This window comes from Lepisma saccharinum, chromosome 3 (assembly GCF_977018435.1).
Source record: "Lepisma saccharinum chromosome 3, izLepSacc3.1, whole genome shotgun sequence".
Taxonomy (NCBI): domain Eukaryota; kingdom Metazoa; phylum Arthropoda; class Insecta; order Zygentoma; family Lepismatidae; genus Lepisma; species Lepisma saccharinum.
Window position 1 is genome coordinate 111,012,397 of NC_139231.1, and position 25,450 is coordinate 111,037,846.

A 25,450-nucleotide genomic window follows, 5' to 3' on the forward strand; every position below is an offset into this window, starting at 1 on the left:
ACAGGCACACCACTACCCTACCTTATCAATAAGAAATGCTGACAACAAACCAAAAATCACCAGTGTAGAGTTAGAGGATTTTACAGATCCCAATACATTAGAAACATCTTATGCTGAAGATGATGGCTCTCTGGAATTTCATATACAAATAGGAGACAAATTATATTTAGAAAATCCTGTAGTATCAGCTGCTGAACACCCCATAGTTGCAATATTCTTGTTTTCATATTATGTCTAGACAAATTATTGTTGATGAATTACACAGACAAGCCAGACATAATTATAAGAGACAGCCAGTAGTCACAAAAGGCATAGATGATTTATGGCAGAGCGACTTGATTGAGATGGCAAGTGGACAGCTGAAAAACTTAGACAAAATCAACAAGGGCTACAAGTATCTACTCACTGTAATAAACACATTTTCAAAATTTGCCTGGGCTGTGCCACTCAAATCCAAGACTGGAAAATGTGTTACAGAAGCCTTCAGGACAATCATCAATCAGAGTGGAAGATCACCGCGCTATTTGCAAACAGATAATGGCAAAGAATTTTATAATTCTGTGTTCCAACAATTTATTAAAAGCCAGTCAATACAACATTATTCGAGTTACAGTGATCTCAAGGCCTCAATTGTAGAGAGATTCAACAAAACCCTAAAAAATCTTATGTATAACAATTTACACTTCAAGGTAATTATAAATGGCTTAATATTCTTCCAGAACTTCTACATAAATATAACAACTCGGTTCGTTCCACAATCAACATGAAACCCTCTGAAGTAACTTCATCTGATGAGCAAAAATTGATCAGGACTGTTTATTATCCTAGATACCAGCCAACAACAAGAAAAGCCAAATACAAGGTGGGTGATCAAGTAAGAATCAGCAAATATAAGCACTTATTCAAAAGCGGCTTTACAAGAAACTGGAGCACTGAATTATTTACAGTGGTTCAAGTTAAACCTGGGACCCTTAACACATATATAATAAAAGACCACCGAGGAGAAATTCTCAAAGGCCGGTTCTATGAAGAAGAACTCAACAAAACTAAACAGCCTGACACATATCTCATAGAAAAAATCATCCGCAGAAAAGGCAACAAGTTATTTGTCAAATGGCTAGGACTTCCAGAACACAGCTGGATCGATGCAGACAAAGTGATAATATGAGCACCTGGGATGTTATAGAAAGGCTGCCAGAACCTGAACAGCAGATTAAGAGAAATGGCAAGTTGCTGCCTGAAAATATTAGATGTCTTATTGTTGGGCCATCGGCTTGTGGTAAAACTACACTAATGATTGATATTTTTTTATTGGCACCCAACTGGTTAGACTGGAAAAATAGGCACTTGTATGTCTTCTCTAAGAGCTTGGGACAATTAAAATATCAGCAGCTGATGAAGCTATATGATGGATTGGATATAGCCACTTTTGAACCAGATGTTAAGCCACTCCATGAATGTCTTGATAACTCTGTTGTTGTGTTTGATGACATTATACTGGATAATCAAAACAAGGTTAGAAATTTTTTTACACAGGGGCGACACAAAAACATTGATTGTTTCTACCTGGCACAGAATTTTTCTAAAATTCCGAAGCAGCTGATCCGAGACAACAGCAATTTTATATGTGTGTTTCATCAAGATCATACCAACCTCAAACACATACATGATGAATATGTAGGTGGGGACTTGAGCTACAATGATTTTTCCAAGTTTTGCAGTAGGTGCTGGAACCAGGACAGTTATGGGTTTGTCACAATTGATATGACAAGAAAGCCCAATAGTGGCAAATACAGAAATAAAATCAACAATTTTCTAGACATTGAAACATATATAAATAACCATGAAAAGGCCAATCATTGATGATCTTAAATTAAGAGATTATCTTGTAAAAAGATTTAAGGGATGGAAATCACAGAACCGAGGAATTTATGAACAACACATACAAACAGAACAGCCTATTATTGATGCTATTAGTGAATTAGGTAAAAATATCAAAACTGTTACAGAGCAAAATCAAAATTTGATCACAGAGCTTGTACCTGTAGCTGCTAGGAACATATTAGATTATCCAATCACCCCACTTTCTAGTATTCATACACCTAGTCCTGTTGCTCCTCGAAGAATTGAAGCTACTCTGGATCCTATTGAATTGGGTTTTCTTGCTCAAAAATATTTAAGCACACCTAAAGACAACAAAGATGAGGTCTTTGGCCTATATGCTGACACAGAGCGTGATGGTAGCATCATACATAGAATTGGCAATTTCAGAGTAACATTTATGGGAGATGATATAATTGTATATTCAGAATCTCATCTTGGAGAAAAAGGTGGTTTTGTTAAATATCCTGGCACACCTGGGTTGTGGGAACTGATGACTAGGAAGAGACCTGGCAGCTATACAGATCAAGATTATGAGCACTACAAAGAAATATTAATAAAATCAGATGCTCTATACCAGAACAATGATCCCACACAAAAAGAGTCAAGTCTAGCAGTGGAGCAAAATATAACAACTTAATCAAGCCCATATGGTCACAGATCAAGACTGGCAGTGGAATCAAACAATACAACACCCTGCCTAAAGAATTTGTCTGGGTTGATGATGTCAGGAAACTTGTAGATAGGTTATTGGTGATAGTTGGGGACGAAAATGCTGGCAACCACAATTTTTACAATGAAAAGGTTGGAATTATGGACATGATAAGCACCAAATTGTCTAATTTTATAGTGAATGACACTAAGGGCATTGGATATCTTATAAAAATTATTAATACTCTACCACCTAAATTTTGGAATATTTCTGAGGGCCGGGGGTTGGTTAATGACATTATAAACAAGCTGCCATTTGAACTACATATTCCAGGCTATCAGTATTGTGGTCCAGGCACAAAATTGGACCATAGATTAAACAGAGGGGACCCTGGTGTTCGTCCCCTAGATGCTGCTTGTAGAGACCATGACATAGCATACAACACACTTTTTGATCTAGACAAGAGACATGTTGCAGACAAGAAATTAGAAGAGGCTGCATTTGGTAGATTTGTAAGCAAAGATGCTTCTTTAAGTGAAAAAATAGCAGCATTGGGGACCACCATAGCTATGAACACCAAACAAAAACTGGGGTGGGGGCTGTGAATATGTATATAATAAACCTACAATGAAGGCCAAGGGTGTTTTGTATCAAATACCTTATGCAGGTCTTAAATCTCTTAAAACTATTGATAGTCTTTTAACCAAAAAGCAGCGCAAGAAAAAAAGCTCTTGTCTTGCCAAGGGCCATGGTATGAAATTGTTGCTTAGTACCCCCCAATTAAAAAAATTACAGCAATCCAGGAAAAAATCACATGTGGGGGGTTTCATATTTACTATCCCGGCCATCTTAGCAGCACTTGGGGCTGTGGGGAGCTTGGCTGGGGGATCAGCTGCCATAGCAAAAACAGTAATAGATGCCATGAAGAATAAGGCAGAATTAGATGAATTGAAGCGCCATAATCTGGCCATAGAGAAACAAGGCCAAGGTGTTAAGAGAGCCATGAATAAGTTTAAAAAAAACAAGAGCCGCTTACAAACCAAGATATTGAAGCTTTAATCAAGCCACTGGGCATCAAAAATTTTAGAGGTGTGTACATGTCTGATTCTTTACCAGAACAACCACTCAACAAAGAGTGTGGCATTGTTAATTTGGATAAGTACAAAAATCAGGACACTCACTGGATCTGTTATCTTAAATATTTAAAAAATGAGGCATTTGTGTTTGATTCATTTGGAGGTGTTCCACCTGAAAATTTAGTAAAATATCTAAAATCAACTAATCTTTATTACAATAATGCCCGTGTTCAAAATTTCAAAGATGTTAATTGTGGACATTTGTGTTTATCTGTTCTTAGATATATGTCTCAAATAAATAAACCATCAATTGAAAATTTTCAAAAGTCCCTGTGGTATTTAAAACATCATGGGGGTATTCCATCTCACCAGCCAAAATTCAATATTGAAACTCAAATTACATGATGATATAGTGTTTCCCAAAACAATAGCTCTCAGAGCATTTTATGGCATGTACTTGATCCCTAATATTACACACCACAACAACAAAATTGCAGTTGGTGATCAAAAAATTGTCATCACTCCAGGGCAGTATAATCTGTCCACTCTAAATGCTCAATTACCCAGAGGTATAGTATTAACTCAAAATTCTGTCACTCACAGAGTAGAGATTGTATCTGCTACAGAAACAGTGGATCTGGGTACTATAGGAGAGCTGTTAGGCTTTGAGAACAACACAAAACTTGAACCAGCCATCAAACACACTGCTATTAATATACCTAAATTCTTAGCCATAGAGACTCTGAATATTCACTGTAATGTGGCCGAGGGTATGATCACCAAATCAAATGGCATAGACACTCACAAACAAACTGGCATCATTGCAACATTCAAACCTAACTCTGAATTTATGGAGCCAATCATCTACACTCCATCCCCAACATTATATTTTCCTGTGTGCCATAATAGAATAGAAAACATTGAGTTGATGGGCACTAATGAAAAAGAAGAATTAGTTGATTTTGCTGGAGCCACAACAACTGCAATCATAGAGATTAATATTTAAATAAAAATACATACAAAAAAATGGAAAATATTGAGAGTTATGAGCTACAATCATTCCCCCCAAACAGGAGGACCTTTGCAAATTTAAATCAACCCAACACAGAGATTGAGTTTGATCTTGATGTAGGGGATGGCTTTATACACCCCCACAGAGCAGATCTATACATCAAATTTGATGTTGTAAAGCTCGATGGAACAGATTATCCGGGAAATTCAAATATAAGATTTTTAGACAATTTTGTGCCGCATCTGTTCTCTGAAATTGAGATCAGAAAGCATGGTGTTGTTATAAACAGAGTGGATTATCCCGGCATTACCTCCACAGCTTTGGCCACACTAAAATTATCCAAAACCGAGGCATCATACTACAAAATAGGTGGATTTGAGGCTGGTGATAAAATATTATCCAAAAGCCACACAGTGCTGTTTCCAATGCGCCTGTTGCCAGGATTCTTCTCAGATTACAAAGATATTATGTGGAAGGGTGGTTTAAGAATCACATTTAGAAGAGCTGCCAATGATAATAATGCTTTGATGAGGTACAGTACATTAAACTCTACAGGGGAAGCTCTGCCCAATACCTTACCTGATGAGGGCAAATGCATTATTCAGACTATGGAACTAAGAATCCCGGTTGTTGAATATGAATCCAGTTATGCTCTTAAATACAAAGCAGATATAATAAAAAATCCACAGATTCCTTTACAATTTTATACATATCAATATGTACAGAAGCCTGCCGCTGGTACTTATTATGAGTTTGATGCTACAAATTCATTCTCCAGTATACAATATGACATGCCGGATTTTGTGGTGGTACTGTTTCAGACTGGAAGACACAATAATCAGGAAAAAATTCAAGTAGATTTGATAACTGCAACATCAAGAACATATATCTTAAAAATGGCAGAAATGAGGTATTTCCTAGAGAAAATTATAATTTAGACATGACCAAGGATGATTTTCTTAAATTATATGAAGGATTTACGGCATACAAAAGGGTCACTACTGGCAATACTGACATGTATTACACACCAGATGAATTCAAAGCACAGAGACCCATGTTTGTCATCAACACTTCAAAAAGAAAACAAGTTGTGGTTAATGACAGGACAAACATTAAAATTATCTGTGAATTCAACGATACACTCCCTGATGACACCATATGTAGTGTTATTCTCATAGGTGAAAAATCATATGTTTATGATGTAAGAAATGAGAGAGTCACAGAACAATTCTAGAAGAATTACATTATCTTAATACTAGATATACAAGTTGAGGCTGGTGTCCAATTGAACTTAAACCAGAAGTAAATATGTGTGGGTGTGGGTGGGTGTGGGTGTGGGTGTTTCTTGGCTTAGTTTTAGGTGTGGGCAAAAAAAATATCAAGAGGGGCATATTTTTAACAAGCTTATGGACAACAATCTGACAGAAGTGCCTTTTGCAAGTGTAGTCAAATCAATCTCAGGGGGCTCATCATTTCACAGGAAATTCCTGAGGGCATTTTTACAAAAATCTTGGATTAGACGGAGTACCACACTTGAGCAAAAAGCTCATATGGGCATGTTGAGCTAGTTTTAAGTGTAGGCAAATCTGCCTGAGGGGGGTTCATCATTTCTCGCGCCAATAATAGTACCAAACACACTACTAGTATAGAAGTTGTAGAGCTGCTTAAATTGATCTCTCTTGTTGCCTTACTCTTTCTGGTATTGTCCGGCGTTATCCGATGAGGGAGGCATCACATCGTAAGCACATCACGTGGTTCCTTTGTCTCCAATACTCTGTTCCTTTATGGCTGATAGTAAGTCAGTACTTCACATTCAATTTGGTTCAGGAAGGAAACCACTTCATGCACTCTACACACAGAAAAGTAAGCGCATTAATTAAAGCGAGAAAAGGTACAAAAAAATGAACTAAGAAACATCTGTTTTCATATTATTAATAAAGAGCATTCCGTGACATTCGCTACGAGACTCGGCGGCAAGCGGCCTGGCGTCAGCTATTGTCTTTCCCGGTGAACGGGGTCCGCGACAGTCGCACGCTACAGTGTGTTTTTTTCACTCTCCCTGCCTTCGCTCTCTTCCCCTTTCTGTTGATGTTGCAGACTGACACCAGTATAATCCTCCCTCGCAAGTTGTGTTGTGGCGTGTCCGTGTGTTGAAGATTGTGGCTTAATATGACACCACAAAAGTTTACATTACAACAAAGGATTTATCTTGTCGAGTGTTACTTCGAAAAGAGGAATTGTGGAGAAGTGCGACGACGTTTTGCAACGAAATTTCCTGGTGTTCCCTTTCCACATAGGACCACTATATTTAACTTCGTAAAAAAGTTTAGAGTTACAGGGTCAGTTCTGAATAAAAGTGGAAAGAAAAACCCGCGTGTACTTACTGAGGAAAAACTCGATGAGATAGGACAAAGGTTAGAACAGTCTCCTCGGAAATCTATCCGCCGTCTCTCACAAGAAACGGGTGTTTCAAAAACCACAGCATTTAGAGCCGCTAAAATTCTTAAATTTAAGCCCTACAGAGTGACAATAGTGCATGAATTACAACCTAGAGGTAATGCGAGTCGTGTGAATTTTTGTAACTGAGTTTAAAGAGAGTATTGTACGAGAAAACGGAAGAATTACTGTAGACGAACTTGCACGAGTAAATGCGAATTTCCTTCAGAGATGCAATGGAATGTATTGCAGCAGAGGGACATCATTTTCAACAACTTCTGTAGTCAAGGTTAGTACACAATATGAAAACTGTAATTTTAATAGCCGACTCTACCGACTGTCGCGGACGCCGTTCACCGGGAAAGACAAGCGCTGTCGCCGGGCCGCTTGCCGCCGAGTCTCGTAGCGAATAACATGGAATGCTCTGTTAAAACTAGAATAAATTGTTCACAAATGAGATTTTTCCGGTCTTTAAGTGGAATAACCTTACGAGAGAAAATTAGAAGTGAAGAAATCCGAAATGAATGGAAGGTCCAAGCAATGGTGGAAAGAAATCATAAATACAAGTTAAAGTGGAATCAACATCTTCTGAGGATGGCGTTTGTCTCGAAAATCATTCAATTACAGGCCAAAAGGAAAAATAAATTTTCAAAGACCATATCGCCAATGGAAGGATCAATTTTTGTAGTTGCAGAACGGGCTTTGGTTACCCAGCCTTCAAGAGGAAGGAAAGGTATATAAAATACTCGATGTATTTTATGAGTCGATAAATAAGAATGAGGGAGAGAGAGAGAGAGTGTGTCAAGGAGAGAGAGAGAGTTAGAAGAGAGAGGGAGCTCTCTCTCCTCTCTTCCTTTCTCTCTCTTTCTTTCTGGGAAAGAAAGAAAGAAGTTCCTTTTACTTCTCTCTTTCTCTCTAAGGATAGAGAAAAAGATAGAAAGAAGAAAGTCTCTTCTCTCTTCGTTATTTCTCCTCTTTCTCAGTATCTTTTCTTCTTCCTTCTCTTTCTCAGTCTTTTCTTCTTCCTCCTCTTTCTCAGTCTCTTTTCTTCTTCCTCCTGTTTCTCTTTCCTTCTCTTTTCTTTCCTTCTTTTCTTCCTTGCTCTTTTTTTCAGATAGAGAGAGAGAGAGAGGGAAAGGAAAGATCAAGAGAAAGAGAAAAAAAGAGAGAGAGAGAGAGAGAGTGAAGGAAAGAAAGAATGTCTTTCTTTTTCTCTTTCTTTCTTCCCTTGAGAGAAGGAAAGAAAGAAGGAGAGGAGCAAAGAGAGAATGAAAGAAAGAAAGAAGAAAAAAGGAAGAAAAAGAAGAGGTTCTTTCGTTCCTTCTCTCTTTGTTTCTTTAGAAAGAAAGAGGGAAGAAGGAATGAAGGAAAGAGAGAAAGAAAGAAAGAGGAAGAATGAAAGAGGGAGAGAGCTCTCTCTCTCGCTTTCTGTCTCTCTCTGAACGGAGGGAGGGGCTCTCTCTTTTCTCTCTCTCTCTCTCTCTCTCTCTCTCACAGAAGAGAGAGAAGCGAGAGAGAGAGAGAGAGAGTCACTCTAGAAATTCTATAGACTTTCTTCCAATCAAAATTAAATTATTTTATATCCTTACAATAAAATTGTCCATCCTGGTATATTTATGATAGTATAAATATCTTTGAAAGGGCAAGCATGAGCCCTCTTAAACATTTTGCCCGCTTCTTTAGTTAATTTTCAAACTTTCTGAATGATTTCACTCTTATTTCTAACTTCGTACACACCCAAATCAAAAGTTCTAGCAACGGCCGTGTAATCATTATTTATCTTCATCGTCGCGATTGGCCTTTGAAGTAGAAGACTAACGTTATAATTAAAAATTACGCGTAATTAAAAAATATTTTTTCATTGCATGTCGTTCTTCGAATCGCCACTACTTCTCCAAAATACATTTTGAAAGAACGGTTCCGTAACTGTGATCTTACTAGAAGAATAGAAAAACGTTATCAAATTCTCTCAAGTTCATTTGTGTTAATGGTGGTCCTTTTTTCAACGCCATATTATTTCAAGATGGCGTGCTAATCTCCAAATGCAATTCCTGAGCAGTTTTCGATTGGGAACTTGCATTGTGTGGGTTGTAATTAAAGTCAAATAAGACCTAATTTTCGTAATCGGATTAAGGAAGGGCGCTTTATACGTAGAGTGGTTTTAGGAAGTTTATTAAGTTGGCAGGAAATTGGAGAGAACCGGGGCTTATATAAGAAGTGGATGAGTTGCATGCCTAATTAATAATTACGCGGACTAGCAGGTGCGCTGGGTTACTGCACCCTCTTAAATAGGCCCCGATCGTAACTTGCGAGTTCCGTTGTGGCTGATCAGAGAAAATTCATCTCCTGAATGCAAAAGCATTCCGCTCCTGGCATTCTCTCTCTCTCTTTCTGTCTGGCTGTCTGACACCAAAGCCGTATCTAGCTTATTTTGCATACATCTTCCAGAAGGAAGATGAAAAATTATGGCTGAGCTGATGCCGATGTATCGGTATCGGAAAGTATGGGTTGTAATTCATCTACCGATAAAAGTCGATACTTTTCCGGTATTATGGGGTGTAAGGGGTGACCTTCCACATAGTACACCCAAATGTCAACCTCACTTCCACGTTAGTACACCCTGGACTGAAGACTAACGAGGCTCTGGCGACTGGCCCCATGGCCAGTATAATTTTGTTTGTATTGTCCTGTTCTTTTGTCCTTATGTGTGCTGAGTGCCCCTTTACAGCCTCAGCTTTTAACGAAAGTCAGAACATTTTAACATTTTATGATTTTAATTCTGCAACGTTAGAGTTGTTATTTGTAACGATAAGGGGCTGGACCCCGTATAATGTGACGGGTGCAAAATAGCGTTAGTGCTGACGCACCCAAAATTTTAAATTCAAATTCAAATTTTCCGGTATTATGGTCTTTCATGGGGTCCGAAAAAATGCCGCGCAAGAATTTCGCGGAAACAAATTATCCTGGAAATTATGCAAAATCCAAAGTTTATTTTTATTTTCCACCGATTTTTGTGTAAAAACATTGAATTTTCTGATAACATGATATGTAATTTAATATTCTGATGTAATTGTTGAATATTTTAAAGCAAAAATCTTGGCAAATTGATGCCTATAATTAGAGTACAACACTTACCCACTAATATTAATCAAAGTTTTGAAGAAATATATAATTATTACAATTTTGTATTACACAGCTGTGAACCTGTTACGCGTAGTTGCATACATTCAATATAAAATTAAGTTTTTCCAGCATAGAAACAGAAATGCCTTAGTAAGGAAATCAGTTTGGCTTAATCATCCCTACATGCTGTGAAAGTTCGTGCAGCGACACGCCACAGAGCGCTGCACGCTAACCAGTTTCGTTTACTAAGCCCGGCTAGCCGCCGGGCCGAGTTTTCCTTCTCCTCCCGCTTGCCGAGTCAGCGAGTAAGAACTGCCCGCCTGGGTTTTGAAGCTTCAAACATCGAAAGCCCACGGGTAACTGGCAGGCCTTGCACGGTCCCAAAGGCTCACCTTGCTGAACTCTCTTTCCGACTCCAGATACGTGAGTCATGCAGTCACTGTTGCCAAGTTTTAGATTCTAAATTGTTCTAGGAGCACGTGAAATATTCATCACGTGTAATCAATTTGAAATTGCAGGGGCGCGTCAAGTATCTGAGCGCTCCTCGCTTGATCACTTGATCGCTGAGCGAACTTGAACCTTGCTCTCCACAGGTTTCAGCCACAGAATATAGCGATTTTGTGTTTCGATCTCGTGAGGCAAAGGAAAGAAGAGGAAAACTGCATGAGGATGGAGTGGCGAGCCGCTTGTAGCGGGCAATCAATTAGGAAATATTTATGATGAACGGCTTGATGTAAGTGTTGTTTATTCTAAGATAATAAATACTAAATGTACACCGTAGTTTTGTAAAGTTGTGCAAGGGTGTGAAAATGAAAATTTCGACAGTTTTGTTCACCTCAACTATTCTATTTCCATAATTAACAGCTTTTCAAACACCGAAATCGTGTCCACTCGACGCAGCCACATTCATCACAGATTATTCAAAGGCACTGATATTTTGATCAATGAGCAAAGAGCGTCAAGTAAATGACCTGTCCGCTCAACGAGCGAAAATCTTGCTCAGCGAGCGTCGCTCAGATACTTGACGGGCCCTAGATATTTATTCCGTGGCGCAGTGGTTTATCACAACGCGCTACGACGTCAGGGGTCCAGGGTTCAAATCCCGGCCTGGGCATGGATGTTTGTGAGTGTCCACTCATCAATTTCATCATGTCATCTCTCATCCCCATCTTCGCAAATTAGCCAAGAGTGGCACAAGAAGCGAAGAAAAATAAAGCAAATCAATCAATCAATTATTCCATGGTAGATAACATTTGTATTACTCACACCAGTATAACGGAGTACGAAGTAAGTTACGCAAAAGTGCCATGGTAAATACATTTTTGGAACATTGTGTGGCTGGTGGTGGTTCTACATTAAACTATTTTACGAAGAACTTTGGAAACTTTTTCTACAGATTTTCTCTCTGGTACAATTTTGCTAATATCCGAATGATTGCTCAAGATATACCCTCTCCTTTTTAAAAATTTATACTATTTGTGACTTGCTTAGTGTTATTACCCCCTGATAGGTTATTTTATTTTAGTAAATTTAATAGCAAAGGGAATTTTATCCTCAATTTAGGTGCGATGTAGCACTTATTCAACCATTACATTCTGTCCCCCCTAGACACCATTAGCAATTATCTAGATTTAGGAAGGAAGTAATCTCAGAGCACAGAATAATTTACCACTCATCAGTGTATCCCCTTCTGTAGGCCCCTCTTTCCCCTCTGTCGAGGGTTACAGGTTTATAGCGAAATTCAATTAAGGTTTTTCAGAAACATACTCACATCGAATTTGGCCGCAACAATTTGTTTTATTCCGTTAACACATGCATTTAGCAGCCCTCTTCTGCAACGGACAAGAACATCAAGGTGATCGAAATATTATATATACGAGGGTTGGGGCAAAAGTCATTGCAACTGGTTTTTTTCTTGCAGATATGTGAGCGCAGCACAAAGTGCTATGTGTCGCGTGGAAGCCATGCAGGCATAGTGTGTATGCACAACAACAGATGGCTCTGTGATTGCAGGAAGTAGCACAGAGAGCGCTCTGAAATCAGTTGTGTGGCGAGCGTCGTGCGAGATGGACAAAACCCGTGTTGAGCAGCGCTCGTACATCAAACTAGCCGTTCGCCGAGGGTTGAATGCGAGAGATTGTCACAGTGAATTGGTGGACGCCGTTGGGGATAATGCTCTCCCATACCGAACAGTAGCATGGTGGGTACGAAAGTTTCATCAAGGACGTGTGTCAACCAGTGATCAGCAACGCTCGGGACGGCCTGTCAGTGTGCGGACCGACGTGGCACGTGCCGTCATCGAGCAGCTCCTGGAGGAAGACAGACGATGGACGCTACTGGAGTTAGAGAGGGCAAGTGGCTACGAGAAACGCACCATCCACAGGATATTGCGGACAGAGCTGCAACTGCGCAAAATCGCATCGCGGTGGGTACCACATGCACTGACGGAAATTCAACGGTGGATGCGATATGCAACATGCTCCGACCACCTAGCACGCTTGCAACTGGACGGCGACCACTTCCTGTCACGAATAATCGCCATCGATGAATTTTGGGCCAGGGCATACGAACCAGAACTCAAACGTCGGTCCGCGGAGTGGCGACATGCCGGATCACCAAGGCCGAAGAAGTTCCGTCAGAATCCTTCCGCCGTGAAATTGATGGTGATCGTCGCGTATGACGTCAGGGGTGTCATTGTGTGCCACTTCGTTCCACATGGCAGAACAGTGACAGCAGAGTACTACAAAAACTTCCTCGTGCGACAGGTACGACGTGGCGTTCGGGACAAACGCCCGGACCTTCTGGAGAGTTCAATCATCCTGCACGACAACGCTAGACCACATAAAGCAGAGTGTGTACGGCGGCAACTGCACCGCTGGGGATGGGAAGAATTGGACCACCCGCCGTACTCTCCTGACATTTCGCCCTGTGACTTTCATGTCATACCCAAGGTTAAGGATCCACTACGTGGAAGGCGGTTTGCGACACGAGACGACATTGCCAATGCTGTGCAACAACAGATGACCCAATTCACACATGGTGCGGCCAATGGTGACGCAGATGGTATTCCGAGTCTCCCACATCGTTGGTAGCATGTGGTGCACATGGCAAGTGACTACTTTGAGGGCCTTTAACCCCAGTTTTGTTCTGTCAACTGTAGAACAGGTATGTATTTGTCTTGCACGATCAAACCAGTATTGTCCTGTACAGTATCGTAATAAATATGTGAGGCACAATGTTCGCGTGTTTTAACTGTCCCCACATGTAGTTCCCCCCTCGTCCTTTCATCTGTATATGTCGCATTTCCCAACCGGGCTGTTATCTGAAAGAAAAAAAATAGTTGCAATGACTTTTGCCCCAACCCTCGTATATATATATATATATATATATATATATATATATATATATATATATACACACACAATATTTCGAGTTACTAGTTAGTTTTATTTTCGATTTCGCTGTTATGCGTGTAACTTTAAACAGCATGTAGAGGACATCAAGGTGCACACATTTTTCTAATAATGTTTGACTAGTAGCTGCAAGCCCTCAAAAACGGACTTTTTAAACCGCGTACGAATACAACCACAGCACATTTTCACTGTTGCCATTGTCATTGATTTTTTGTGTCGGAAATCCCTAAAAGCGATACTGCTGTGTGGGTACATTATATTCCTAGCAGAGACGTCGACAGGGTGAGGTCTCAGTTTTAAACCCTTTATAAGTCATGTTTGTGTAAGCATCATGTTAAGTTGTGTAAGTATGTTGCATATTCTGTTTCATGTTTATGCAATAAAGTAGATCTTTTGATAAGTTTTGCCAGAGTTATTCAAATTTCAGAGGCCGGCCTTTGCGTTGATTGTTTTCACACTTAGCGTACTACAAATTTTGTCGTTTCCAACCGAAAATAAACGTGACAGTGGCAACCGTGTATATGGTAACCGTAACCGGGGCATGGCTGCATTGCATATATACAGGATAAAAATTGCGAAGCTTTAGAAAGAGAAGTTGTTCGTTTGATCTTCTCTAGACGCTTTTGAAGTTTGTTGGTTTGGTACGGCGGCACCGGGTGTACTTACGCATACATACTCAGGAATTTGTAAACATATATATTGCAATTTTTTATTGTGCATATAAATCCACTGTCTGCTGATAATATGGGAGATTGTTCTGTTAGGATTTATAAGCGTATTTCTCATATCTCCCTCCATAGGTTACAGAATTTCTATTCTCTAACTGTAGAGAAACACACAATCGTCTTCGAGAAAAGACGTTACCTTATTATTGCTGTGAGGTTTCTCCATGCCGATATGTCTCCTGGCAACTTGTTGTCCTGGCAACCGCACGTACCATAATGCACCGGTCTTTCTCTCCCCAACAATGGGAAATGCTGAGTTTTAAAAACGATTCGTGAACCGTCAATAAAAAGGAAATTCTCGATGAGATGCTAAGGAGGTTCTTGCCATTCAACCATCGCAGCTGCTCAGCCTCTTTGTAAGGAGAAAATATTCAAAAGACGTCATTCTTTCAGTTTCTCTTGTCATACTTTTCGCTGTGCTCTTTCTATTCAATCTCGTTCTCCGATATTTCAAACTTTTGACCTCGCACTTGAGTTGTTTTTCCCTGCTCGGTCCCAGGCTTCTCAATGTTAGTATTTTATTCTCCTTTTGAAGATTGTTGTTCAACTTGTCAAGGTGCTTTATAAAAGGCGCGTCCAACTTTTGTGTGCTGGAGAGAGGAATTTAATCTAAGCCCTTGAAAGGCATGTGACCATTCTTTGTAGTGATTCTACTTTTGCAACTGTGTTTTATTATTTGTGAGACATTTCTCCTTGAGATACTCCTTGTATTATCCCCTTGACTTGCTTTACATAGTAGAGCTTTAAGGCCAGGAGGAACAGTTTCAGTAGAAAGACCTTAGCATTACGCTTATGGGAGTATTATTTTACTTTTTCTCCTGGTAATATTAAACTCCCTATGGCATAGAAAAAGACACGAACGTAAAGAGGACATGTTGAATATTTTATTTGTCGTAAAAATCGAAAACTCCTATTTGATTAGCCGTAACTTGAAGTTGAAGTGGTTGCTGTTTTTCTTTCTTCAAAAGGAATGCATGAGATTCTGAAAATACTTATTCATCCAATATTTCAAACATCGTATCTAGCTTAATACTCAACTTGAGAGACCGCTTCTACTTGCAACATGGGAGAGAAATTCATACTCTTTTATAGTCGGGTTTATTTTTTAGTAGCATTGCCCATTCCGACCTGGTTCGAAACAAACTGTTACTCTTCACCTTTAGACCTGAAGGAATTTTTTCTTCCATTCATCCAAGCGTACGTACAGTCACCCGCAATAAAAATAAATGGGACACCAGCATCCTGAAATAGGGTAACTTCGGTGATTAACGCCACCAATTGGTCATTTCGTTCTAGAACTCATACATTTTTATTGTTAGGAACATGAAACTTACATGTATAGGAGAATGAACTTTCCTCTATTGTGTAATAATAAAATATTGATTGCACTGTTATAATGAAAGCAATAAAATTCTAAATTCTGTGTTAATGCAAAATGGCGTTATTTCCAGACCTGTCGGGTAATAACGCCATGTTCATAATTACAAGTAAAACATTCACATTATCCTAATTACAAGTAAAACATTCACATTATCTTTACTAAACTGTACTAGGAAAAATAATTACTGTAGTAAGTTATTAGAAAAAAAAGTCTTTTTTTGTCTTTTCGCGATACCCAGTCCCTCAAAGTTCTGCGAGGAACGTGCAGCACATGCTATCTTCTATCCCTTGTTTGATGGCCGCCATAGCTTGCCTCAAGTCATCCACTGACCATTTGGCCCGTATATTTCTACATTTCCTCGCCATCTGAAAGAGGAAATTAGCCGAGAATAAATATCTGTACGCCTCGAAAGTAACTGAGCAAGGATAAACCTATTTTCAAAATCAACATTTTCTCAAATTTGAGTTTAAATTGAGTGGCGTTATACCCCGACACGATGATGGCGTTATTTCCCGAAACAACAGACTGTAGTTTAACCAACTGTTCTAAACTTACGACACCGACCATGAAAACCGTACACACATCATTCACTTACGTAATAAACGTATTGTGTACGTACAGCATTGTTAACATTTAAAATCTAATCCTACAATAGAAAAACACTCACCTTTGTCGGCGCGATGAAAATGTGGACCCTTTTTCCTCGAAACTCCACTCAAACGTCTACACTGTTCAAAGTGTTTCTCTTAAATGAAGGCTCGACAATGGCAACTGTTCTTATCAGCAATGCTACCAGGCCCCATTGTTTATGGCACAATGGTGAGTCACACCTTAACTTTACATGCGTCCATGTTTTCAGAGTTGAAACTTTGAAATGGCGTTATTTCCCGCCTGGCGTTATTCACCGAAGTTATCCTATGTGCTTTCCTCCGTAGCGTTATGACTGTTGCCTATGTGGAAGGCGGTGGCCGAACTTACTATTAATGGTTTGCTTATTAAGCTCGCTCAGCGCCTATAGTTAGGAAACACACATAACACCATGCACAGAAGCGAATATTTCAGAATCTAGATGTCCCGTTTTTATTGCCGGTGACTGTACATAAAATTATAAGGGATAACAAACACATACTTACCCACGCACCCAGAAGTTGGGTCATATATTAATCATCTTGTTAGTACGGCTGAGATTTTCTTGACGTTTGTTAAGGGCGTTGTAGTTTCTGCAATAGAAAAATATGTAATGAAAACTAAAGTAGAGTGCTTCGTTACAGCATACGTATGCAGATTCGGCAATTTTTACGTGATTGAGCATATTTTAACTATATAGTCAGTCATGTTCGACATATTTTTGCTTATTCAAGGCATAAGGAACTTTCTTCCTATGCTTGGCTATTTGTGAATGAGATATCTCTCCATTTCCATTTTATTATTTGTATTAATATTGTTCTAAATGAAATGTTGTATGGCTTAATTGTAACCCTATTGAGATAATAAATAATAATAATGATGATGTCATCTCGGTGACCGAGTGCGCTGAGTAGTTGAGTCACGACCATACCACCGAAAGTTCCAGAATTTACATTAGAAATGAATTTCTCATTCACAGCGAACGCTGGGGTTTGAAGCTCCCTCGTTCCTCCCTCGAAATCCTAGTCTGTTAGGCGATATGTTGTTTTGAAAGGATTCAGGTTTGTGAACGGTGAACCATCGTATCAAATAATATTTTTCCTTTGCATGATTATTTTAACGACGACTGTGATAACTGATAGCACTATCCGTTGCAAATAATTCTGAAGGAATTAATTTGTTTCACAAATCATATTATAACAGTGGGCTAAAACAATTGTTTATTGTATTTTTATGTTTAATAAGTAGAATCTATACAAAGGACTATGATAATTACATGGTTAGTGGTGATATTACTCCAAATAAACAAATTAATGCTTGATAAGACCTTGTTTATTTGGATTTTTAACAAAAAATAGGAATATCTGTTACATTCCGAGTCATCCTTAATTATTGTAAGTGATGCAAGTCTAATTATTGTACTTTAAAGTGGTGCACGTTTATGATTAAAGTCGCTGTGGTCCAGTCGGTAGGGCGTCTGACTGCCACGCAAGAGACCGGGGTTCGATTCCCGAAGGGACGGATTTCAGATGGTAAATTTGGTAGCAATGTTCCTGTATTGAGCGGCTCTGGGTTCTTCCCGCCTCTAATGAATTGTAGTAAAGGCTGCTGGAGCGTGGTGCTGATCTCGTTACCTTCACAAACGGCCGAGATTGTGATATTGTGGGGCTCTATCTCGACACCCCCCCCCACCTCTTTATCTTTATTTACACATGTATGATATTTTGAGAAAATTGTTTTTTGTGCTCACATAAAGGCGTAATTTTTTTTTTTTTTATCAAGAATAATTTGCAAGGTACTTTCATGCACTGTTGTTCATAATAGGCTAATGGCCACTATTTAAGTTGCCTTGCTCAGATCCCACTGGAGCCCGTTCCAAGCAACAGATTTCACTTAAAGTTCGTATAGAGGCTGTGGAGACCATGGGGAAACGAATGCTGGTGAAAAAAGTAGTTCAAATTTTCACCAACAGGTGCAAATGTGGCGCTTAAAACTAAATTTACCCTACTCAGAGCCCTCTGGAGCTCGGTCGCAGGAACGGATTGCGGTGAAAGTTGATAAAGAGGATATAGAGTCCATGGGGAAGCGAATACTAATGGAAAAAGTAGTTCAAATGTTCACCACCAGATTGAAATGTAGCGCTGTAACAACAACCACTAATTTGAGTTTATGGCGGTACAGCAGTGTTCACTATGCGCCCTGTCAACGAGAACGACCCTTTGGAAGCATAAGACGGTGTAGTCAATGGGCGCACGAAGAATTTCCCTTGATGTTGCAGTGGATTTCAGCGCCACTTTTCAACCTGGTGGTGAAAATTTGAAATATTTTTCGTCAGCATTCGCAACTTTAATTGTGGCCCCCTGTATGTTTTGTTAACATTATCTTGAGCTTGTAGAAATGTTGAATCACCTATTTTTCCATGGTTTATATATATTTCAGATTGCTGAACAGTCCGAACTAGTGAAAACACTGGTGGGGTCAGGTTCGATGAGCGACGAACTGGCGGCGACTCTTAAGGAATTTCCAGTGGCCATTCTCTTCGTCACTCAGGAGGGAATGACCGAAGACGGCCCGGAGGACCAAGGGATCTTCTACAGGTATCCGGGCACCCGGGACAACCTTTTCTCATTGGCCAGGGGCACCTTCCTCACTCTACACCATTTGCTTCCGGAACTCACTGGATCTACACCCGTCAGGTGAGTCTGGAAATATACCACCCTTTCCTCAGCATATTTTCAGCATCGATCTTGACTGATTGATTGAATTGGGTTATTTTAACGAAGCTTATCTGCCACTTTTGACTAATTGGGACGATGCGTATGAGTGATGATACGATAAAATTGATGAAGGGACACTCACAAAGAACATCCATCCCCACGCCAGTGTCCTTTAAACCAAACCAATCAATCAATTTCCCAAATTACAGAACTTTAAGTCAGAATGTTGGACACAATCATTCACAGCAAACAATATATACTGCTAGGAGATATTATCAAATATTAATGTAAAATGGACACATTTTTTTTTATTTTTTAAATAATTACATAATTGATCACATCACTTTACCTCTTCAGTTAGAATACCTTCTGAAAAAACAAAAAAGAATGCAGTTGTGAAGCAAGGGAGGTGTAAACAGGTGCAATTGCCCCTTCGTCAGTTTCAAATTTTACATTCATATGTAGGACTCAGAAGTTTACCTGAAAATTCTCAAAAATAGCCCACATATATTTTTAAAAAATATGATGCTGAAAATGTAGGACATGACCAACGACAAGAGAATGTCTGAGAATGCCTGAGAGGCAATAATATACATCAAGTGATATTTCGATGTGTGAGGAATCAATATTGATGCAAATATAAAATTTACTGGAATTGTAAACATTGCAAATAATTTTAACGAGACATGAATTATCACAATAAACATTCTGACTGCTGCAGTCTTCGAGTTAACCAATTGATACCACCTCTATTACCCAGATAATGGTGGACCAAATAGAGCCCATTAAATACTACAGCCCCTGGCCAAATTATTAGACGCACCTCCAAATTTTATGCAAAATTTTAAGGATGCTATTATCTCGTCTAATTTTTTGTTATTCTCTATTTCTTTTATTTATATTTTATTACATGAAATATTACATTGATTACCTGTGAACCTTAACAAAAAACAACAATTACTTGATACATTAATAGTTACAAATATAATTTTTTAGTGTATCTTGAATATTAGCTATATAATATGTACATATGACTGGAAGTCAATTTTAATATTTGGTTGAGCCGCCTTTGGTCTTTATCAGTACTTGGATTCGTCTTGGCATACTATCAATGCATGCTTGTACTGTCTCTTTCATATGAAGATGGTGATTCACACAAGTGGAATTATTTTTTCAATTAGGCCAATTCTCGTCGTAATTGTTTGCTTTGCCACTTTTTTCACTAGGTACCAAACATTTTCAATTGGGTTCGTATCTGGAGCCAGGGCAAGAGAGGGACATTTTCACTCTATAGAAACTGTTTTATGGATTTTGCAGTATGGCATGAGGCTCCATCCTGCATGAATACGAACTGTTCTCCATTTGGGAACCATTTTCTTACTTGAGGTAGCAACTTTCTTCTAAGCACTTCCCTATACTGTTCTTGCCTCATTGTTCCTTGTACCAAATACAGACGTCCTGTACCTTTGCTACTAATGACTGACCAAATCATAACTTTTATCGGATGTTTGACAGTCTGCACAACACAATCAGGATTGTATTTTTCACCTGGACGTCTTCTCACAAACTGAGATTTATTCCCCAAGATTTCAAACGTGCACTCATCACTAAAGCAAACAGATCTCCAAAAGTTCAAATCTTTTTCTTTGTGACCTTTTGCCCAACGAAAACGTTTACGAATCATTGCAGGGGTTAATTTTGGCTTCTAAGCAGGTCTGAGTGCCTTCAGGTTCATATCAGAGAGCCTACGCCTTACTGTTCTTTCAGATGCACGAACACCACTCTTTTCAAGTTTATCTTTAAGTTCCTTTGTACTCGCAAATCTATTCGCGAGGCAAATGTTCTTCAAACAATGTAAGGATTTTGGAGTAAAAATTGTTTTACGTCCACATCTGTCCTTCCTTTGTGGCTCACACTGTCCACCATATTCAATTTTCTTCTTTATTCGCCTCACCGATGCTTCAGACACATCAGATCGTCGAGAAATCTCGCGATTAGAGAACATTTTTGTCTTTATTAGTGCCTTAAATTCAGCCATCTTTCTCGGTGTCAAGTCACTTTTTTTACCCATGACTCCCAAATGTTAATAATTAAATTTAAAATATATACTGACAGTGTACAAAAACAATATCACTGCAAAATTTAGCACAAATACGATTCACTATTCGCAAGACGTCCTCCTCTCAACTCAGCTTGAATTGAACTGCGGCATGTTCGTTCAACAACAAAGACATTTGGTGTTGGCGGTATTGTTTGTAACAACAGTACCTCCTCCTCTCATATTGTTCATTACAATAATCAAAGTTAAGCCACAAAGAACCCTATTGCAACATTTTAAATGTGAAAAGTAAGTGAACTGTTAAAATTGTCCACTGTGTCAAATTACATTACTATGTATTATTATTACTATTACAATTATTGTTATCAATGTTATTCAAGAAAGTGCATTTGTATGTATTACTCGTATTTGCCAGGGTTCAAATAACGTACAGGAAATTTTTCAGATAACAAATGGTGAATTTTGTATAATTTTCCCCTTCAAAACTATTATTTTAAAAAAAATTGTGGTGCGTCTAATAATATGGCCAGGGGCTGTATATATATTTAATTACAGTATAAATTATTCTTATTAGTAAATTCGTTCAGTAGTCACTAACCAATCAAATATGGACGTGTAGAATTCTGATTAATTAGTATTCATAGAGCATTTTGTGGTTATGCATTAAATAGAATCCACTGCGTTAAAATATCTATTCATTCATTCACAAAATAGGTTGTTTTCTATTTTTATAAATGTTGCCTACTCTTCTTAAGACAGAGTATCATTTCACAATACAGAACCCAAATTAATCTTAGGCTACGTTAGGTTAGTTTTGCAAGCATAGGAACATGATTCGTCACAGCTCTTTTTTATTTTTCCCTTCCATTACAGTACCACAGTACTTGCTCGAGGTCAACTAGCACATGTCACATACACTTCGGAAGGAAGTAATGTGCTACTTTTGGTAGTCCCAGACAACAGGTTAGTATAAATCTCAATATCTTTTCACGTATTGAGTTATTTTTTAAAAAAATATTATTTAAGTTTAATTTTCTCCAACCAAAAACAAAATGGAACAATGGAAACAAAAAAACTTTAAAAATAGAGAGAGAGAGTGTGACACAAATAGCAGTGAACTCTCCAGGATACATATACTCGCTTCTGGATTTTGGACTCTACTCAATTTGTTTGAAATTTATTATACAGGGTGGATAAGAAGTAACTAGGCATTGAAAATTTGCTGTAGTTTTTGTAATATTTATGCAACCTCAGTGACATTTTATGTACATCTGAATTTTTCTTCTCAGCCACCCTGTAGTCTACGGTTAATCAGTTATCCAGAGGCTAGTACCCTTTTTCGTGTAGTACCTTCACATACCCTAAATGCGCCTTCATGTCACTGTGCTATATGCACCGGATCCTTTTGTGTTTCATATCCTGTCTCACCAAAATACATGTACTTTCAATTGCTGGAAAATAATACAAGGATCCATAAAAGGCAACAGTTATTATCTAGGGGCATACCTGTTGACTGTGGTAATTTTAATATCACAGTGAAATAAATGTACATAATGTCTGTAAAGTTATCAAATATAAAATATAATAATTTACACTACAAGTGGCTTTTGGCTCGTAAAGGTGACATTTCATTTTTTTTTCTAGATGTTCATTGGCTGAAGCCATAATGCTAACGAAGGAGCTTGTCCGTGTAATGTTATTCAATTACCAAACAATGTCAAGGTAAGTGCTGAAATTAGTTTATCTTCATTTAGTGTTACTTTTAAAATTCCATAACAGCATCGAAAGTAATGCACCCACGCCAAGTTTACATAAGGTTTGTTTGCGTATTTATAATAATAGAAAGGATCTGGTTAGTGCTTTTACGTAATGAAAATTGAGAATAATTTTTATGTGAATATCCTCAATATAAACGACTGCATTTTATGCCAGATAGACAACCTATTTTCTTATTTTTTTTTACCCAATGGACACATATTAAGAAGGGGACTCCCGTACTTGAGAACTACCTTTCAGTCATGTGTCAAAAGTTGTTCGGCATTCAAAAGACACAGTTTAGAGTCCACTTTGATGTTGGTACGTTAATCGGGGTTGGACCTTCAATTTAAAGTGGAACCGCTGTGCGCAGTGTGCTGCACTGGGGGATCGAAGCTAGGATCTCATGATTACAAGTCTGCACCATTCCCACTATGCCATTGGGAAGGTCCTAGCATTCAAAATAGAAAAAAACGCAGTTGCCTTTTTATTACACGACCTACAGCCCCATCTGATTTGAGTTAATCGTTTGTATGGCTTTAACTACTTTAGGATTTGAATGTAGCACATTCTGTCTGTGCACTGACCCTTAGAAGCTAACATGTATCTCAGGATGTGAGAACAATTAAATATTTGTTGTATTGAAATGTTCGAAACAACTAATTCTCTGGCAGTCATAATAAACCCCGAAAGTTTATTGCAGTGCAAAACTATCTCGAACTATCTTCGAGGGTCATTCAGAAAGAAAGGAACGTTTTGGTGTAAAATACAAACAAGAAATGATGTGTGAAAAAAAAATATGATACAGAAACTACATGCCTTACTCTACTTTCCCACATATTCGCCATACCCATTCAGGCAGTTATCATAGCGTGATACAAGTTTGTTGATACCGTCATTGTACTCGGTTACCGCCAGTGTGTTAAACCATGTAGTGACAGTGTCTTTGAGGTCATCAGCCTTGGCAAAGTGCTTTCTGGAAAGAAAGTATTTCAGTTGCTTATGATTTACATTGGCATGAACTTTTCTCGCATTCAGAAACCTTATCGCACTCCGCACATCACACTTGGCAGGAATTTCAGTTTTGTTGTACATTTTCTGGGCTCTCCACGTCTGCATCGTTTCGTTGCTTGGCTCAAACTGAGGGGGGGAGGGGGGCATGTGGAGTGCTCCTTCTGTATGGAAAACACTTTGCCACGGCAAATGAACTCAAAGACGCTGCCACTACATGGGCGGCAACCGAGTAGAATGACGGTATCAACAAACTGGTATCACGCTATGATAGCGGAAATGGCGAATATGTGGAAAAAGTAGAGTAAGTTATAAAGTTTCTGTTACATGTCGTTTTTTTTACACACATCATCTGTCGTTTGTGTTTTCCACCAAAACGTTATTTTTTTTCTGGATGACCCTTGTTCAAATTTCCTCCTGTTTACTGTACCTCTCAGGTCAATCCTTAGGGACGTCCCCCGAACCCTGCTGATAAATTTGTAATAAATGAGTGGAGTGGGCAATACTGAGAGTTGTTGTACGCCTACCCAAACCAGAGGGGGATGTCCCGACCATCGCCAATTATCTCAGTTGACTGAGGGTTTCTGCGGGAGCATCAATTAATGAGTCATCGAATGTGGCCACAGCCAGCGCGTCTATAGTGATACTGGCCTCTCTCGCCCCAGAGCTTCCGTACAACCGGAATAAATAATCAGTAGGTGAAACCCAACGTTCTGGAGCGGTCTTTTGACCTACTTTTCGCCTTACGACATTTTACTATAAGGCTGTCTCCCCTTACGATATTTTTCTGTAAGGCTAGACCGGTCCTTTGACCTACTTTTCGCCTTACGACATTTTACTATAAGGCTGTCTCCCCTTACGATATTTTTCTGTAAGGCTAGACCGGTCCTTTGACCTACTTTTCGTGTAGACCCAAATAGAGAATTCAACGCCCGAAAGTGGAGCTCGGTGGAGCTCGCCTTAATGGTTTGCTCTTGTAAGGCATGAGCTCTATTTTCTCGCAGTGTTACCAACTCCTCACTCGAAAAAATCACCAGGGTTTTTGTTTTTGGGTATAACCTAACCTAAAGCAAGGAGGTGGCAACCTTGCTTGAGGTATTTTCTCGCAGTGTTGCCAACTCCTCACTCGAAAAAAATCACCAAGGTTTTTTTTCTTGGTCTAACGTAACCTAAAGCAAGGAGGTGGCAATTTTGCTTGAGGCTTGCCTTACAGTGCATAAAGCAAGGTTGCCAACCCACTGGTACTTTTGCCATAGCCTTTTACAAGAAAAAAAAAGAGAAAGGGAAGAGTTAAACAACCGACAGCTTACCCACAGCCTTTTTTGCTCTAACCTAACCTAAAGCAAGAAGCTGGCAACTTTGCTTGTGCAATCAACCCGGTCGACCGCCCTCAAGTGGAGATAAGCGTTGCCAACTCCTCACTCGAAAAAAAAATCACCAAGGTTTTTTTGGTCTAACCTAACCTAAAGCAAGGAGGTGGCAATTTTGCTTGTGCAATCAACCCGGTTGACCGCCCTCAAGTAAAGATCAGCGTTGCCAACCTACATATACTAAACAAGGAGAGCCGGCACTGCCGTAAAAG

General features: G+C 39.0%; 1 protein-coding gene across 1 annotated transcript in view; it reads left to right on the forward strand.

Annotated features, from left to right (window-relative positions):
* in (inturned planar cell polarity protein) overlaps positions 1 to 25,450 on the forward strand; it is a 211,232-nt gene that overhangs the window by 71,526 nt on the left and 114,256 nt on the right. Inside the window, exons 6-8 of the mRNA XM_083119708.1 lie at positions 18,766 to 19,022; positions 21,976 to 22,065; positions 22,747 to 22,824. Of these exons, the coding sequence (XP_082975834.1) occupies positions 18,766 to 19,022; positions 21,976 to 22,065; positions 22,747 to 22,824 (425 nt within the window). The remainder of the gene's footprint in view (positions 1 to 18,765; positions 19,023 to 21,975; positions 22,066 to 22,746; positions 22,825 to 25,450) is intronic.